General features: G+C 37.9%; 1 protein-coding gene across 3 annotated transcripts in view; it reads right to left on the reverse strand.

The window, feature by feature from the left end:
- Positions 1-14,110: 14,110 nt before the first annotated feature.
- Positions 14,111-19,985, reverse strand: part of LOC122041032 (N-alpha-acetyltransferase 35, NatC auxiliary subunit-like) — a 95,797-nt gene continuing 89,922 nt past the window's right edge. For all 3 annotated transcript variants that reach the window (XM_042600568.1, XM_042600567.1, XM_042600569.1), the window contains 4 exons: positions 15,114-15,232; positions 14,981-15,049; positions 14,803-14,901; positions 14,111-14,711 (listed from right to left, as the gene is read on the reverse strand). In XM_042600568.1, coding sequence (XP_042456502.1) covers positions 14,472-14,711; positions 14,803-14,901; positions 14,981-15,049; positions 15,114-15,232 — 527 coding nt within the window. In that variant the 3' untranslated portion in view covers positions 14,111-14,471. The remainder of the gene's footprint in view (positions 14,712-14,802; positions 14,902-14,980; positions 15,050-15,113; positions 15,233-19,985) is intronic.

The raw sequence follows: 19,985 nt of genomic DNA on the forward strand, positions 1-19,985 counted from the left end.
CCTGAAGCTGGATCTTCAAGAGTTATAATTCTTCTTATCTAGGTAAGAAGATTTTGTGTTTCATCTACTGCTTCTATGAGTTTATCATACTGATCAGGGAACATCATTCTCCATTGAATAAAGGTCTTCTTTTCCACTTCTCCAAGGAGGTTTTCAATATATTGAACCTTGGTACGATTATCAGCCCATATTTTGGAATCAACCACGTTAGTGGTTATGGATTCCCACCTGGAAATAACATCATGATATAAACCAATATTGTCCAGAAGAATTAACATAGCACCTGTTTGTTGTTGCGCAGATGGTAACGTCCAGGTTTCATTGTTGGTTGTTCTTCGCGGCTTCCCCATTTTTGCTTTATAGTAATCTGGGTCATTATACACATTTGGTGGTTCAATCTTTATAGTAGCAGGGGCAAATTGCGGTGGCCCCATAACAGCGTCTGTTGGTGGATTGTAGGTAGAAATTGCTGAAGTAGAAGCTAATAGACTTTCATTATTGGGTCTTTGCATTGGATAGTCTAACTCAGCTTCAGTTTGTAGCATAGCCATATATTCTTCTGGAGGATAAAAATCATCAGCAGAATAAAAATCATCTGTAGAGTAATTCTTTTCTTCATTTTCTTCTTCCATTCCACCACCTTTCGCAAATGTGTTGACCCATTCATCGCTATCATAAAGAACATATATCTCATCATCATCATCATCAATAATGATTGGAGCAAGAGCAGGGGTTGGGAGATTCATATTATACTGCTGCTCTTCATAATAATCTTCAATAGTAGAAACCCCTTCAATTAGATTTCTAAATGATGAATCAAAGTACTGCTTAGTTCAGGAAATACTTGGATGATCCTTATGCAATGTTAATGACCAATATTCCTGTTGTTTCTCGCGAGGTAATAATATTTCAAAAATGTGTGTTTCTTGTATTTGCTTGCCTTGCTGCTTTGATTCTTCTGGAACTCCATCTCTTTGGTTTGTAGATCCAAATCCCATTACTCCTCTTGAAGTTTCTTCAAGATCTTCAACTTGAATAACTTGGGGTACGCATATCTTCTCGATAATAAGTTGTGCAACAGCTTCACCTTTGACAAGAAGTATAGTGTCAAAATTTAAATTGAACACTAAGATTTTGACTTCACCTCTGTAGTCTTGGTCAATAACTCCAGCACCAATCTGAACTCCTTGCTTCCAAGCAATTCCTGATCTTGCAGCTATCCTTCCATAATGACCTTCTGGTATAGCTACTGCAATACCTGTGGAGAGTAACATTCTTTCACCTGAATGTAACTCATATGTTTGTATGATTGCCAAATCATATCCTGCTGCTCCCATAGTTTTTCTTTGAGGAATGACTGCTGCCGGATGTAATTTTTTGACTTTTAATATAAGAGGTTCTTCTTCAAAAAGATACGCCAAGATTTCCCTTTCAGACGAGCATATTTCCTCATCATTCTGATTTACTTGATAGCTCAATTGTTCAGACACAGGTGTATATCTTGCAAATTGTAGAGTTATACTCCCATCCATTAATGTCCTTGTGCTAACCTGAGTTGGTGCTACTAGATTTCTCCTGACTGATGGCCTTAGTATCCACCTTTGCTGTTGTAATTGTTCAGTTGTAAATCGAGTTCCTGGCAAAGCATGTACTCCTCGACTTGCTAGATAATCTGTTACATTTTGAACATTATAAGCAAAATTAGTGAAGCTTGTATTAGTCAATCTACCAATCATCATTCTTGTAATAAGTAGATTGCTTGCTCCTCCTTGTCATTCAATATACCCTTGAGTTTGCAGTGAAAGTTCTAAGTGATTAGCAAAATCTCCTTGTCATTCAATATACCCTTGAGTTTGCAGTGAAAGTTCTAAGTGATTAGCAAAATCTCCTTGTCATTCAATATACCCTTGAGTTTGCAGTGAAAGTTCTAAGTGATTAGCAAAATCTTCAATACTCATCATAATGTCTGGGATGACATACACCATTTGAGTTCCTCTGGTAAGATCCATCTCCATAGTAGCGATAATCGAACGATCATCTCGCCATCTTGTATCTCTTAGAACTGCAAGTGCCATGACTCCAGTATCTCGCCTATGAAGAGTATAAACCCTTACCATAATAAGGCCAATATGAATATGCTGGAACCCCGATTCTCGTAAAGTCTGATGGCTTTGCTCTGTAACCAGGGGTAAATCTATCTCATTGTTTTCAATACATTGAACATCTTCTTCTAAATAGTGTTGATACACTCTGTGCTGTGTTGGTCTATGGCTTGTGGAGTATAGTACTTCAGCTGGCACCATTCCAGCTCTCTGAGTCCTGGAAATTTCTAGTTGTGCTTCAGGGTTTACCTGGGTCTCAATTGTTCTTCTAAATCTCCTTTGGCTTGGCATAAGTCTCTGTTGAAGGTTGTATATTCTTCTTTGATTTTGGCGATAATCTCTTATTTGATCTTCAGTGTTGGACACCATTGTTGTTGAAGAGATAACCGCTGGAGGTCTATTTGTACTCATTTTCTTACTTCGTTTTTCAGAATTTCAGCTGGGTTTTTGAAAACAAGTATCGATCCCTTCTTCTTTGGGATTATCGGATCAGTTCCCAAATTTAAACTCCCAATTCTTCTTGTTAAATCTGCTATTGAATCTTCAAGTTCTTTTGACGCCGTTCTTGGCTTTGGAAGAGAGACTTGTCTAATTTCTTCTTGTAACCTCTGCACTTGAAGTGTTAGATTTACTATTAGTGATATTAAAGTGTTATTCTGCTTTATCAACACCTTTTGGATATCAAAGGTTGTTTTAGGCTCAGTTGGGGATGCAAGGCCTATTGTTGGTCCATCAATTGCCTCAGTAATCTGTAAGGCCCTTTTATAGTCCGTATTTTCTCTGAGGTCATCAATATTCATCCACTTATTAATTGTTTAACCTCAGCTATTAAGTGTTCAATTTTACGAACACTTTTCTTAAGCTCCCCTACTAGTTTCAGTGCTTCCTCTTCTACTACTTTTGGTTTTTGACTAACCTCTTAAATTAATTCTCTGATTTCTGATTTCTTCAAGGGCTTATGAGCTACTACCTCCTTTTCTAGGTTATTAATACTCCTTTGAAGCTGGGTAATCTTTTGCTTTAGATCCTTATTTTCTTCTTCTAGGGAGTAAAAATGTTTCAAGGATACCTTAGATAAAAGAGAAAGTCTATCATAAACAACTCCAATATTATTTGCCAGATCAGAAGTTTCTATTTTGGGTTTTTCTGCTAATTCTAAATATTCAAGGCTCGAGGTTCGGGATTTTTCATATCATTCCTTTATACTCCTCTCAAATCTTTCACTCATCACCGTTCCCTAGTTTATTGCTTACAGCTTAGAAGTCGATAAAACTTTCATGTTCACATGACTGGCAACGGCTCATTGTAGAGACTTATGTGCACGGCGTTCTTTTACAATCAGTTAATCAACTTGGTCGCCTTATTGCAAATAACTAGAGGACTATTATAAAAAGCAATCATGAAGAACACCTTCCTTTGGGTTTTAGGACTTACCGTCTTACGCACTTACTAGCCTTATATTAATAAGGATGCATGTTGAGTCTCCATCCCTCCACCCGAGATTCTTTCTTCAATAATAACTTTAAATAATGTTTATAAATAACTTTCAGAGGAGAGTAATGGAATTGATTTTCCCTTACCTTTTGCCTTGAATTGCAAAATTCAGCCTTCCATAATCCTTGCTCTGATACCAAAATATGATCGTCTTTCAAACTAAAAATAAAACCTGGGTATAAAACCTGGAATTTTATTTACTTGAAAGAAAGGCAAACTTAGCACACTCTGAAAACTTAGCACACTTAGGAATGAGCTTCTTGGTTTTTCTCAAGGATGCTCAAACCTCTAGCACTCGTAGCTTTAAATAGGCGAGAGAAGGTTGTAAAGAATGAAGGCGGGTGCCTTCTTTTGGCCCCATCGTCCCTCCATTATTTACCCTATGTCTGCCATTAAAGCTTTACAACTCACACTTCACTCTTTACAGCGCACACTTTCTACTTTACAGCTAATTGCCTTTTAAAAAGAACAGCTCCCCGGGGCTCAGTTCTTTTAAAGGCGCCACGTTATGCAGGCCCACTACTGCTTTCGGGATCATGGTGGCGTTGCTTTTATCTCGTGCCCTATCTTTTGAACACGCTCCCCCTTTATCGTAGCTTTCTTTTTCTGATTCTCCCCCTTGATCAATACTCATCTCTGAGTCCGAGTCATCTTCGAAGAGATGGTTGGCCACCAATGCTAGTCCCGAGAAAGCTTCAGCTTCTAACTTGGAGGATGAAGAATCATCCCATGTAGCCTTCAGGCTCTTGCATGTAGAGGATGTCAGTTTTTGAGGCTTCTCTTTGTTCTTTTTCTTTAGTTTGGAGCAATCATCCTTGATGTTCCCTTCCTCGTTGCAGTTATAGCATCGGACCGTCCTTCTGTTGCGTCGATGCTTTCTCGACTGCGATTTAAATTTATTAATTTTAACAAATTTATTTAGCTTTCTTACCAATAATGCTGCTTCGTTTTCATCGATCGAGGCTTCGGAGTCAGAACCGTTTATTCTTGACTTTAAGGCAATGTTCTGACTAGCCTTCTCTACTCCATTGGGCTCTGCAACTCGAGATTCATGAAGTTTAAAAGTAGAAAACAAATTTTCTAAAGTACTTACATCGAAGTCCTTAGAGATGTAGTATGCATCTACTAAGGACGCCCATTCTGGAGTTCTGGGAAGGCGTTGAGCGCGTATCGGATAGAGTCTCGGTTCATTACTTCTTCTCCAAGGTTGCTTAGTTGAGTTATTAGCTCCTTAATCCTTACTTGGAGTTGTGCTACCTTCTCGTCGGTGTTCATCCGGAGATTTGTTAGTTGTGTCCGAAGGATGTCGTGCCTCGCTAGCTTTGCTTCCGAGATACCTTCGTGGAGTTCTAGGAATTTCCCTCAGAGGTCTTTTGCGGAGTCGTAGCTTCCGATCCGACTTACCTCCTGGGGCGGAAGAACGCTGAGCAAGTGGAACTCAGCCTTTCCGTTAGCCACGAAATCAGCCTACTCTTTCTTCGTCCATTGGTATTCTTCTTTGTCTTTTGGAGCTGCAAAACTATATTTCATTGTAATAAGAATGTCAAAATCCGTTTTAAAGAATACCTCCATTTTTCGCTTCCATGTAGCGAAATCTCCATCGAACTTTAGGGGATGAATGTTCGCGCCGGCCATTGTCCTGATATTTATGCTTCAGATGGCGGTTAGTCCTTCTGAGGTTGTTGGGCTCTGATACCACTTGTTGGTGTAGCGGGGTCGGCAAGAGGGGGGTGAATTGCCTGTAACTCAAAAAGTATACCCTCCTCAAAGAACTTTAACTCAAAATTAAAGCAACAAGAGTATTATAAATTAAATAACAGAAACAAAAAGAGAGACGACTCAACTATTTGACTTGGTTACAACCGAGACGGTTGTTAATCCAAGGCGGTTGGAAAGCGCACTAGAAACGTCTCCTTCTTTAAAGGCAGAGAAGCCTTTTACACTTTGAGAGCACAGAAGTTGCTAAGAATGAAAGTACAGAGTTGTTATTTTGAATAGTTGTTCGAGACCCCTTTATATAGGGGTTCCATAGCTTATTAGATCGCCTGATCTTCAGGATCAGGTTTTGACTCAAGAGGGATCGATCGACCGATCCCCAGGTTCGGTCGACCGAACCTGATGAACTCTCCCAGCTTTCCGTCTGGATGCAGGCTCTGTGGATCGAGCGTAGGTTCGGTCAACCGATCCTTGTGTTCGGTCAACCGATCAGCCATCGGTCTCCCTGAGCTGGCTCGATCAGCACGCTCGACTAGGTCTTCTGGTTTATCTTCAGTCGGTCGACCGATCAACCAACGGCTGGATGCTGACGTGGCTGCGACGGCTGGCTTCTGAAGATAGGGGTTCGGTCGACCGATCATGGCGTTCGGTCAACCGAACACTTGTCAAGTCAACTCCCGGTTGACTTGCTCTAGTTCGGTTTACTTGGGTGATTTCGGCCAACCGAACTAGGACTCACCCGAACCCAATTCCCGGCCTTTTCCTCGAGCAGTCTTCCTTCCTGGCTTTACATCCCTCGAACGGTGCACACATTTTTCTCGTCCACCGGTGTACTCTTTCGCAACTCTCTCATCCTTCGGGCTCACCGAGCCCATCGGCTCCCTTCTCGTGTCGTCCTTCTCGCTAGCTGAATCTTCCGCTCGACTTCCTGTGATCCTAAGCTCTTGCACACTTAGACACAAGGATCAGACAAATAGGACCTAACCTAAACTTGGTTGATCACATCAAAACAATCACGGGGTCCAACACTATTTTTATCCTACTAAGACTAAAATCTTTTCCTTCTAATATTTTTCGCCAAGATTCTAGTTTAATATTTACTCCTTCACATATTCCATCTATTAAAATAATATCATCTGCAAACAACATGTACCATGGTACTGTGTCTTGAATGTGTGTAGTGAGTTTGTCCATAATTAGTGTAAAAAGATAGAGAATTAGAGCTGATCCATGATATAATTCTATCTTTATTGGAAATATTTCAATTACTCAGCTTGAAGTCTTTACTCTGGTCATTACATCCTCATGTATATCTTTAATTAGTTCAATACATGTTATGTTAACACCTTTCTTTTCTAGAATTCTCCATATAATTTCTCTTGGAACTCTATCATAAGATTTTTTCTAAACCAATAAATATAATATGTAGATCTTATTTTTACTTCCGATATTTTTCAATTAGTTGTCTAAGAAGATATATAGCTTCTATTGTCAACCTTCCAAGCATGAACCCAAATTAATTTTTGATCACCGTGGTCTCCTTCCTTAATCTTTTTTTTTCTATTTCTTTTTCCCAAATTTTCATGATATGACTCATTATTTTAATGCCCTATAGTTTGCATAATTTTGTATATCTCTCTTATTCTTATATAAAGAAACTAGAGTACTTACCCTCCCTTAATCATACATTTTTGTTCATTTTCAATATGATGTTAAATAATCTTATAAGTCATTCAATACCTTATTTCCCTAGGCACTTTCATACCTTTATCGAAATATCATCTGGACTAATGGCTTTTCCATTGTACATCTCATTTAAAGCTTGTTCTATTTTTGAAGTTTGAATTCTACAATAAAAATTTAAATTTCTATACTCATTTAACCTACTTAAATTACCTAAGTTAAGTTGGTCACCTAAATTTTTATTAAAAAGTTGATAAAAATACATATTCCATATATCTTTTATTTCTTTGCTTCATTCACTACTTTCTTAGCATCTTTCTTGGCTATTTGTATATTTTTTAAAAATTTTCTCATTCTTCCAAGTATATAATTTTTTGTAAGCTGTTCATTTTTCCTTCACTTTTTCTTATACTTTCTCATTCCACGACCAAGATTTCTTACTTAGTGGTGTATGTCCCTTTGACTCATCGAGTACACTCTTAGCTATTATTTTCAACTTTGATACCATCTTATCTCATGTCATATTAAAATTACCGTATATTTTACCTAATACTTGTACTCTTACCTTCTCCTTAAATATATTTTGTTTCCCATCATTTAACTTCCACCACTTAATTTTAGGAGTTGTATATATTTTCTTTCTATTGATACCATATTTAAGACGTATATCCGATACTTCTAACCTATGTTGGGTAATTAAGTTTTCTCCAGGGATAACTTTGCAATCTTTACAAATATTTCTATCCTTCTTCCTAAGCATAAAAAAGTTAATTTACGATTTATTATTCCCACTTTTGAACATGACTAAATGTTCTTCTCTTTTCTGAAAAAATATATTAGTTAATATAAGGTCACATGCTATCACAAAATCTTATATAATTTTTCCTTCTGTATTTCTTATTCCAAACTCATAATCTCTATGTACCCTCTTATATTTCTAATTTTATACTTCGACATGTCCATTTCGATTACCTCCTATTAAAATTATTTTATTTGGTAGAATGTTTTATAATACTTCATCTAAGTCGTTCCAAAACCTTGATTTGATAACTTCATCTGATCCTACTTGCGGTGCATATACGCTAATTATGTTCATAGTTTCTTTCGCCACTATTATTTTAAGAGTTATAATTCGATCCCCTTTTCTAACTACTACTATAATTTTATTCTTTAACGAACTATTTACAATAATACTCACTCCATTTTTGTTTTACTTTGTTCTATATACTATAACTTAAAACCTTAGTTCTCTATCATCTTTTCCTTCTCATCTATCCATTTTGTCTCTTGTACACATAAAATACTAATTCTTCTCCTAATCATTGTATTTACTACCTCTATTGATTTACCAGTGAAGGTTCCTATGTTTCATGTTCCAAATCTTAGACTATTAGTATTCCTATCATATTTATTCTTATCCAACGTATGGTGTGAGAACTTTTACATATTTAACACTATACCCAAGTTCTCATGGAAATATAGTGTAGGACTGATGCGGCCGGGTAGAAGGGGGGGTTGAATAGCCCTGAAAAATCAAACACAACCCTTTCTCGTACGATTAAGCTAACACATAAAAAATAGATTAAACAGAAAATAAAGCATAAAAACGAGGCACCGAATTTGACTTGGTTACAACCGGGGAGGTTGTTAATCCAAGGATGAAGATCGCACTAAGAGCTCCTTCAGGCGGAGAAGCCTCGTTTACAGCAGTGTAAGCACAGAAAGACAGAAGCTAATCTAAACAGTGGAAGCACACAAGTGTTGTTTACAATTTCTGAACTGATGAAGAGCTTCTGGACCAAGGCTATATTTATAGCCTTGGTCGGGGCGCCTGGAAGGGTTCCGGGCGCCCTGGGGGGGATAAAGTTTTATCCCCCAACGTTCAGATCACGTAAATCGCGATCTTGGTCAAAATCAGGGTCCGGGCGCCCGGAAGCATTCCGGGCGCCCCGGACAGCTCCGGGCGCCCGGATTGGTTCCGGGCGCCCCGGAGCAAAAAGTCAACTACGGTTGACTTTTTGTCCGGGACCACTTCTCCGTTAAGTCCCCGTCTCGGTCCGGGTCTTCTGCTCCGGATCCGCTTGATTGGGTGATCTCTGACATCCGGAATAGGGCTCACCCGAACCCATCTTCCGGTCTTCTCGAGCGTGCTTCCCTCCAGCTTCTCGTCCCTCGGAATTGCCGCGTGTCCCTTCTCGTCCACCAGCGTACTCATCCGCAGACTTCGTCCCTCGATCGCACCCCGTGCCGACCTTCGCGCTAGTTGCGTCTCTTGCTCCCTGAGCAATCTTCCGCTCCGGCTTTCGTACCTCGGAACCATCGCGCGCACTTCCTTCTCGTCCGCCGGTGTACTCTTCCGCAGCACCTCGTCCCTCGGACGCACCGCGTGCCGTCCTTCTCGCTAGCTGCGTCTTCCGCTCGAGTACCTGTGCTCTTAAGCTCCTGCACACTTAGACACAAGGTTAGAAAACAACAGAACCTAACTTAACTTGTTGATCACACCAAAACCAACCTTGGTGTTCCAACAATCTCCCCCTTTTTGGTGTGATCAACCCAAGTTAAGGTAGGGTTAACTAGACAAAAAATAAACTAACTAAATTTACAATTTAGTGCACAAAGATAGAAAAAAAAATAGTTTTAGGCTACCTCCCCCTAGACTTATACTTATCCTTCTCCCCCTTTGATCACAAAAAAATGGGGTTCCAAAAAAAATCTAAGGGTTAAAGACTTAGAAAATTTTGAAAAGCTACCTTAAAAAAAAAATTTCTAAGTCAAAAGATTCTAAGTTAGAAAAAGAATTTTGCAATCAATAAAACTTAATTAAATATTTTGAAAAATATTTTTGAATCAATAAAAGCAGAAAAAACTCTAAACACTCTAAGTAAAAATTATTTTTGAAAATAAAATTTTAAAAAAAATTAATTATTTAAAAAAATTTATGTCAAAATTGTGAAACATGTTTGAATAACTTTTTAAAGCATTAAATAATTCTAGTATTAATGCTTTATTAATTAAACATTTATTTCAATATTTGGCTTCCAGGCAGTGGCGAGGCACTAGGCCTTCTTGGTTATTGGAGCAACAACCACTTTCTAGTCAAAGCCCATAAAGAAATTTTTGTTTAATTTTCTCACTTAAAGCGCTAACTTTGATTTTAAAATTTACACTAAGCAAGATTTAGGAACCCAATAAAGGTTCCAACCTACTGGATTAACTAAAAATTTCTTAGGGACATATTTTCTAGAGATATTTTTAATTTGTCCCTGGTGATATCTATAATACCAATTCAAATTATTGAACCTTCTAAAATTGGTTTTAGATGAGCAAGCAGAGTTTTTCAAGTTTTCTACTTGAATTTTTAAATTTTGAATTTCTAATTTTAATTTTTCATTTTCTAAATTTGATTTATCTAGCATTTCTAACGGACAAGATGTAGCTAATATTGCTTTTAAATCTTTATTTTCATTTTCTAATTTGCAGCAATCTTTTGTTAAAATTTTAATGAATTTAAATATTTTATCAGGAGGAAGAGATCGTACCTCACTTACCTTGTCGATCTCGTTGTCGGTTTCTCCCCCTGAACTGCTGCTCTCTTCGGACGTGGCTCTTCCTTCATCGATGCTTTCGATGCTCATTTCGGAAGAGCTTGACTCGCAGTCGTCGTCTTGATGACTCGCCATTAACGCGAGCCCGGAGAACTCCTCGACTTCCGATTCCGACGACGTATCGTCCCACGTCGTTTTTAGGGCCTTGCGCTTTTGGATAGGCTTCTTACCCTTGTCCTTCCCTTTGTTCTTCAGTTTAGGGCAATTGTCCTTGACGTGCCCTTCTTCATCGCAATGGTAGCAGCGGATGTTTCTTTTCTTTCTTCCCTACGGATGGTTAGATTTCCTAGATTTACAAATATTTTTAAATCGTCTTACCATCATTACCATTTCCTCGTCGTCGAGAGAAGATTCTGACTCAGGTTCATCTCTCGAAGCTTTAAGAGCGACATTATTCTTGGGCTCCTTCGGACCTGCACATCTTGACTCATGCACTTCAAAAGTTGAAAAGAATTCGTCTAATGAAATTTTTTCTAGATCTTTTGAAATGTAAAAGGCATCTACTAGTGATGCCCATTTTGAGTTTCTAGGAAAGGAATTTAGGGCATACCTTAACGAATCTCGGTTACTTACCTCTTCTCCGAGATTCGTAAGTCTAGTGATGAGTTCCTGAATCCTCGAGTGTAGATGTGCAATTGTTTCACCTTCTTCAAATCGGAGGTTTCTAAGCTGGTTACGAAGTAAATCCCGTCTTGCAAGTTTGGCTTCGGATGTTCCTTCGTGTAACTCCAGGAATTTCTCCCAAAGCTCCTTTGCCGAGTTGTAGGTACCGACTCGATTGACTTCTTGTGTTGGAAGTACACTTAGCAGATGGAATTCTGCTTTCTTGTTTGCCACGTGGTCAGCCTGCTCCTTCTTTGACCATTGATTTCTTGCTTTGCCCTCTGGTGCTTCATAGCCAAATTCCATTGTTAGTAATAAATCATAATCTGTTTCAAGAAATACCTCCATTCGATTTTTCCACTAGCGAAGTCCCCTTCAATTTTGGTGCGTGGATGTTGGATCCGATCTGTTGCTTCGCTTCGGTTAGTCCTCCCAGCGCCTTGGCTCGATACCAAATGTAGGACCGATGCGGTAGAAGGGGGTTGAATAGCCCGAAAAATCAAACACAACCCTTTCTCGCACGATTAAGCTAACACATAAAAATAGATTAAACAAAATAAAGCATAAAAACGAGGCACGAATTTGACTTGGTTACAACCGGGAGGTTGTTAATCCAAGGATGAAGATCGCACTAAGAGCTCCTTCGGAGAAGCCTCGTTTACAGAAGTGTAAGCACAGAAAGACAAAAAAGCGGAAGCACACAAGTGTTGTTTACAATTTCTGAACGATGAGCTTACGGACCAAGGCTATATTTATAGCCTTGGTGGGCGCCTGGAAGGGTTCCGGCGCCTGGAGTTTTATCCCAACGTTCAGATCACGTAAATCGCGATCTTGGTCAAAATCGGTCCGGCGCCGGAAGCATTCCGGCGCCCGGCGCCCGGATTGGTTCGGTGCCGAGCAAAAGTCAACTATGGTTGACTTTTTGTCCGGGACCACTTCTCCGTTAAGTCCCCGTCTCGGTCCGGGTCTTCTGCTCCGGATCCGCTTGATTGGGTGATCTCTGACATCCGGAATAGGGCTCACCCGAACTCATCTTCCGGTCTTCTCGAGCGTGCTTCCCTCCGGCTTCTCGTCCCTCGGAATTGCCGCGTGTCCCTTCTCGTCCACCAGCGTACTCATCCGCAGACTTCGTCCCTCGATCGCACCCCGTGCCGACCTTCGCGCTAGCTGCGTCTCTTCCTCCCTGAGCAATCTTCCGCTCCGGCTTTCGTACCTCGGAACCATCGCGCGCACTTCTTTCTCGTCCGCCGGTGTACTCTTCCGCAGCGCCTCGTCCCTCAGACGCACCGCGTGCCGTCTTTCTCGCTAGCTGCGTCTTCCGCTCGAGTACCTGTGCTCCTAAGCTCCTGCACACTTAGACACAAGGTTAGAAAACAACAGAACCTAACTTAACTTGTTGATCACACCAAAACCAACCTTGGGGTTCCAACATATAGTGGTCCTTGATGATATGTTACAATTGAATCATGCAATATGAACTCTTATATATTTAGTACTACACACGAGCTCTGGAGATGTAACTGTCCTTGCTAAGATGTTACAGGGGAACCTTGCAACGCGTTCCTTTTGGAGGGACAACTTAACATTAGCACAATAGTTTAATGGATTCATTCATTGAACATTTGTCATAGTTTTAACGTTGACTGACAATCTAACGTAATCTTCCTCCTTTATCCGAGTTTGGGACTGGTCATGACTAATTCATCATGGGCAGAGTTCATTACCAACGGAAGCAAAATCAATAAATTGATGTAGTGATTTACTAGAAGAAAATGGATGTATAGTTCTCAAATACTCACATTGCTTATAAAATCTTATTAACTATCTCGATTACAATAGCAAGTGTAGAACGAGGTTTCTCAAAATTAAAGCTTATCAAAACTTTTCTCTGATCCTCATATCATGAGAAAGATTGAATGGCTTGACGGTTATCAATTGAAAAATAAATTATTGAATAACTTGATTATACCGACTTGATTAATATTTTTAGTTTTAAACGTCTTTATTCGGCCTCTAGCTTTCTAGTCTTCATTGATCCTTGGCACCCTCAAGATCGATTCCCGCAAAATTGAAATTTCATATTACAGCCATTCTTCGTTCCCCTCAAGTTGCTACATCTATCCTACGAGCCAGTGGCAATAGCAAAAGGAATTTATCTAAGAAGAGAGCTTAATCCTCATAGCCCTCTCCTCGGACTATGACAGTTTGGCAACCCTACACAAGGTCAACATTCCTATTTATTTGTTAAAGAAACAACCTTATCAAGGATATTTATGTTATTGCAGAGGCTGACTTCAACCCCAAGGGTGTCTTCTGGCCAATGCTTCCTGATGGCTATGTTTTCCTACTGTGGCTTAGCTTTCTCGATCTTTGTTCGATCAAGCCTTGCAAATTGTGAGATCTATGATGAAAAAGATTTTGATGCAGCCTTAAATTTTTGCCGATGCTATAGATTGATTTTCCACTTGGTTTTATGTTTTAGGCTAGAGCCCTTGTTTTAGTGCCTTCATGTTGTCATAGCTACTAATGTACTAATTCAAGATAAAATTTAGTAATTTAAAGTTTATGGACCCCTTAGGAGGGCGTGCAAATGTGAAATGGCTGGACATGAGAATGCTTAGTGTTTGCTGTTTAGGTTTCCAACTTCAGTATACTTTTTGGATGACAAAGTGTTCGCCTTAGAGTTTTCAAAGAATAAAAGCATTCAATTAAAATGCTCTGGAATCATGACAACAAACTTGGCACACCGAACCAGTTTAAATAACATGTTATGATAAATTTAAAGCAGGCATTCCTTCAAACATTGAATCGGGTACCCTTGTCAATTTATACATCCAAAAACTCAAATCTTTTAAAATAAAATGTTCTCAATCATTTTTAGTAAACAAGTCTTGCATGAGCAAAAGGTTTTAGATAATGTATATTTACTCTCACTAAAACAGACATAATATCACACTTTAATCAGTGACCAAGAATCATCAAAGGCAGTTTACTGGAAGCAAATGTGAGCATGATTGATGAGTTTAAACAAAATATAGTTTGTCGAACAACTTATAATACGCATACAATTGTATGAATAATGGTACATATTATAAGCAAAACTGACTATCAATTGAATGATGGCAACTGATGAAATGGTTGCATAGAAATGGCTAGAGCCAACATTCTGCATTCCTCCACTAAATCTCGTGCCAGAATGAAATTAGTCGAGCTACTTCATGACTGGTTTGACATCAGCAGTCGACAAAAACTGGGGTGAATGAAATGACTATGATCTCTTGATCACTGCTATGGCAAAGTGTGGATGGTGCGTAAATTCAAATGAGACCGTGAGGGATGGATCCCGAGCACCAATTTGGTCTATGACACTCAAAGCAACCCGATTACGCTCTGCAACTTGTTCAAGTTGCTGAAGCTCAATCAGCTTGTCAGAATTACCAGCATAACTTCCCCTTAGGGATGTAATAATTTTCTGAGCTTCCCGAAAGCAGTTGTCTTTGATGATACTCTGAAACATGGATATAAATGACATAATGAAATGGAGATACGACAAGATTAATATAAAAAGAAACTACTCCTTACAAGACCAAGTCACTTACAGATATTCGTGCATGACCTGTTGATTCCTTGAAAAGGTAGTATGTAGCATGTTCAGGAACATGTGCCTTCAGAAGGAGGTCGAAGTGCTGAATAAATCTCTGATTAAAGAACAAGTAAAAATGTTGATTAGTTTCCACCACCACAATTTTCTCTGAAGTAACAAATATACAGACATACCTCTTCTTCACCATTGAAAGGACCAACCATATGGAAAGCCTTAGATTCATTGCGCAATGCGGCTAGAATCTACAATAGAAGAAAAGTTTTTCAAATTCTTTGCAATATTGGGAGATAGTTAAGATAAACTCACCATAGCTAATCCTTCTGAGAGACAAATATAGCAGTGGATTAACAAGGTAGAGGAAGAAAAGGAAGCATCTCTTATTTGATCCTTGCCATGATCCTTCTTCTTCTTGCCTTTTCTTTGGGCTGATTGGTTAAAGAAGATGCCGATTTATTATCAAATATTAATTTGCACTAGCTAAGCTTCAGTCATTCACAACATCAGACAAATTTTGTTCAACCATTTAATGTTTTGAGCAGTTTAATGGGCAAATATAATCACATTATGCCATATCCAGTCCGGTTCTTAATAATTTAAATGACTGAAGATGGAACTAACTTTGACAATCTAAGGATGCCAAAGTGATATGAGAAAATACTAAATATGAGAACTAATTTGGTGTATCATTGATTAATCTCTGGGTCAGAAGTCTCAGAATTTTTGAGTTGGATCGTTCAAAAGAAAATCAATTACATGAACATTTTGAGAAGTAATCTGACAAAAATTGATTGCTGTACTGCACAGCACAACCATCATGCCCCTTTAGGTTTAATGAATAATAAGTAAAGAACAATTTGATGACCAATTAATCTACTGATCTCTTATGCATGATCACAAAGAAAAAACCAAATTACATAGGAGACAACTTTCCAAAATGTTAAGTTTCCTAAATTACAAATACAGGGAGAGAACCTACTTAAGATAAAATATTATGAGACTAAATCTACCAGGTTGCATTTATCTTCACTTTATCACACTTCTTTTTTCTCAAGATAATTACTATTGTGGTATGCAAGTTTCAAAAATTATTTGAAAGTGGCATGTCAATTCCTAGCGGACACATGCCTTCGGGAAAAAAAACTCCTTCCGTCCCCTAGCCACTTGACTGTCGGCTATAAGTTGATCTCATGATTTACCTCCCTTCACATAACTTGGGGGCGGGCTATAAGGGGCACTTGGGATGAGCGTAATCATTTTTTGCTACAATATGTGGTATGTAAGGGCATATTCTACTAATATAAAAATATTTTTTAAAAGATATTTATATCAACAAAATTGACTAAAATGCAAAGCAACAATATCCAATTCCTACTTCAGCATATGAAAAATAATATGTTATGTCAATCATACAATGCAATACAAGATACAATTACTAATATTTATCAGCAATGTATAACATGCATATAATTCATTTAAAATTGTATCACTTGAGAAAGAAGTGTTAAAAATCAGTTAAGCTTGGTCAAAACTGGTTCAAATTTACCAATTAGGGATATTTTAATAGCATACGAGAATTGTATACCATATGTAGGTGAGTTATGTCGAGTACTGCATATGTAGGTGAGTTATGTCGAGTACAACATGAGCCAAAGTGGTAGCATGAGTGGCGCATGTGGAGTTCCTTAGAGCCATGGTTATGAGTATGCAGTTTTGTCCCAGAAAGTGTATTATAACTGTTTTCTTTTGATATGTATATTGTAGTTTTATCCTTCTCACCTTGCTAAGGAAGTGGGTTGTCACCCATGATTAGGGCTTCAATAAACACACCTAACCTTGCTACACTATCTACCTTAGTCACGCATTTGTCCCTTTCCAATTTTTTTTTATTTGTTCCTTCTTATCCATTTTTGTTCCTTCATCTCCATGACCCAACAGATGGCAACCTCTACCCCGCCATCACCGTCCCTCCTACAAAACCCATCCTCATTTTCTGGTCAAGCTCGTAGACTCTTCATTGTTTGCAACCACATCATCATCACTTTCCGTCTATTTTGCAATACATCTTCATCTACTTCCTTGAGTTACTCTCTTCTTCCTGCTTTCAGTCCCAAGCATTGCAACTTCAAAGTCTGCAAAAGTACACCAGTTTTACATCTCCATCATCTTTGTCAAGTGTCATAGAAATCTTATTAATATTCTATTAGATGGATTTTTCCTATTTCGTGCAACTACCTAGTAATATCTATTCTCTAGTTTGAATGAGAATGTTTACTTTATGGGGTATGAGTTTAGTCCTGTATGGGGTATTAGTTATAAGTTGCATTCGCATACATGGCGTATCTATTTCTTTTCTTTTGAATTGAATAATAAAATTATCTCTCTTAACTATTATTGGTATATGTAATTCTTCTCTTTTGAATTGAATAATAAAATTATATCTCTTAACTACCTATGCTTAATTTTTCACTTGTAGCTTTGGACGTATGAATCACATAAATGCATTGCACATGAGGCTATAGACAAATCAATGGACCTAGAATCTTTCTGGCATACAACAACCAAGTCTGATCCCACTAGGTGGGGTCGGCTATATAGGTCCTTCTACGCCCCTGGGCTCTATCCCCTACTATAGCATCATCTATATTTAAATAAATTTTATCTTATTTTATTATTACTAACCAAATCTTTTTTATCTTCCTCTTCTTCATTTGATGTGCATATTTGTCATAGTTTCACCCATTTATTGGTCGTCTAAGTACATATCTGTAAATCTTAAACATCTCTCGGAGTTTTCTCTCAAAAGATGTAACTCCAACTTTTTCTCTAATGCTCTCATTTCTTATCTCATATGTCTACACAGTCACCTTAGCATTCTCATCTTTACAACTTTCATCTTTTGTGCATGTGCTCGAGTCATAGCCCAGCATTCGTCATACAAGATAGCAAGTCTAATCGCCGTTTTGTAGAACTTTCCTCTAAAGTTTTAGAAGTACTTCACGATCACATAAAACACCTTACACTAACGTCTATTTCAACCATCCTGCTTGTATTCTATGAAGACATCTCTCTCAATCCATCCATTATTTTATAAAGATAATCCTAAATACTCAAAGCTCTCCGTTCTGGATAACTTGTCATCTCCTATCTTAACAATTGTCTCATTACATCTAATATGCTAGAATCCTTATAGCATATTCTTCTTTAATAGCTATTAAGAAAGAGGTTTATACTTGGAAGCTAAATGTATGATATAAACTTGAGTCATGTATGTAGTTATTGAGATTGTCTCATCCTTTCAGAACAAGTTTATGGAACAAACTGAAGTTCCCGCTAATGATTTGAAGTAGTCTAATCATCCAATTGGCATTACATAATAAAATAAACAGTATCACACTTACAATTCATAGTTTTAACACAATCAACTGATACAAACTTTCACATATCAAGAAACCGACATTGCGCTTTGTACATCATTTTAGTGAGCCTACATGTTATCTTCTTATAAAGCGGAGAAGGTTCAGCTTACATCCAAGGTTTCTACATCAATTATAGTTGTAGATGTCTGAATAACACAGTTTGCAAACCAGGTTCAGCTTACAGGTTTCTCAACTGATACGTGATTTTCATTTGAAGGAGCTTTTAGATTAGAATATTGTCAAACTCAAACAATAGTAAATTGAGATGAAATGACCCAACAATGCAAACAAATAAACAAACAAACAAAAGATCCAAGACTGAAGTTCAAAATGAGATGTTGAAAATGATCAAATGCCAAATTGTTTATACAAAGTATCAAGTGGAATATCATAATTTTTTTTGTGTGTTTTGGGATTTTAGTTGGTTTGTGAAATTCTAAATAATTTACTATTTGTTTTTCTTTTGACCCTAGGTTGTATCTTAAATAAAGCTTTGAATTCAAACCTAAGTGTTTTCATGAATTATTCACAAACTTTCCAAAGTATTTAAAATATTAATTTCATAGATATTCTTGAAGTGTTAATCTTTCACTCACCTTAAGTTATTCAAATATTAAATGATTTCTGCAGTGCTCTGTTAGACTAGTATCAAGACAAGTAGGAACACTGATTACGTACAAAAAGGGTCCCATACTATGTCAATTAGACTAGTATCTAGATAAGACTTGGTTATGTTGGTTGTTGTATTATAAGTTATATAACCAAACTAAAGCTTAACATAATATAACAAATAGCAGTTATAAATTAGAATATAACCTTACTCATAAAACTTATTTATGTTACATAACTGACTTATAAAAGTTAGCCAAAGCTTATAGCCAGGACTTTACCCCCAACCTGTAAAAGCTACTCCTAGACCTTCTTAACGTTTATGCTCTCCCTTCCCTTTCCCTCACAACACAAACCATCCTCCCTTCCCACCTCCTAGAAACACGAGCAGGCCAACTAATTCCCTACCCAATGCTTCTGAGCTTCGAAGTCCCTTTCCTTTATGCAAGCGACACAATTGTAATCTCTTTCGCAAACAATGTGAGTCGCCAGTAGGTAATTTTCCTTCATTTCTTTCTTCTTCATCTTGCTCTCATAGGTCAGTCTGGTTGCTTGGCCTCATATCTTGCATCCACACCCATGTCATGGCATGTCGAAATGAGTACAGGAGTGTAAATGACCAAGCTGAGTATCAAACACCCATACACTATCTTAATCAGTTTTTACTCCAACAAATTCCTGACCAAACTTTGTTTCAAACTTCAACTCTTAAGTGCGCCTAAGATTTTGTTAGGCTATATTCTTGAGTTCCAAATATAAACACCAAACTGAAACAAAAATGTGAGATCATCTTTCTTGAGTTGTAATGGGTAATGACTCATTTACCTAGACTTGGAGAGTTCTTGCTATCTATTAAAGCATCATCAAGTCAGCTGTTCAAGATTCAGTTTATATCTAAAACCAATTTTAGAAGGGAGTTCTTGCTATCTATTAAACCCCCATCAAGTCAGCTGCTCAAGATTCAGTTTATATCTAAAACCAATTTTAGAAGGGAGTTCTTGCTATCTATTAAACCACCATCAAGTCAGCTGTTCAAGATTCAGTTTATATCTAAACCCAGCTTTAGAGAGAGCACGCCTAAGATGACACATAGATATGGACCAAAGTAAATGCATTCCCAATTAGCAAAATTCAGCAACTGAATGACACAATA

The sequence above is a fragment of the Zingiber officinale genome, chromosome 2A (genome assembly GCF_018446385.1).
Source record: "Zingiber officinale cultivar Zhangliang chromosome 2A, Zo_v1.1, whole genome shotgun sequence".
Taxonomy (NCBI): Eukaryota; Viridiplantae; Streptophyta; class Magnoliopsida; order Zingiberales; family Zingiberaceae; genus Zingiber; species Zingiber officinale.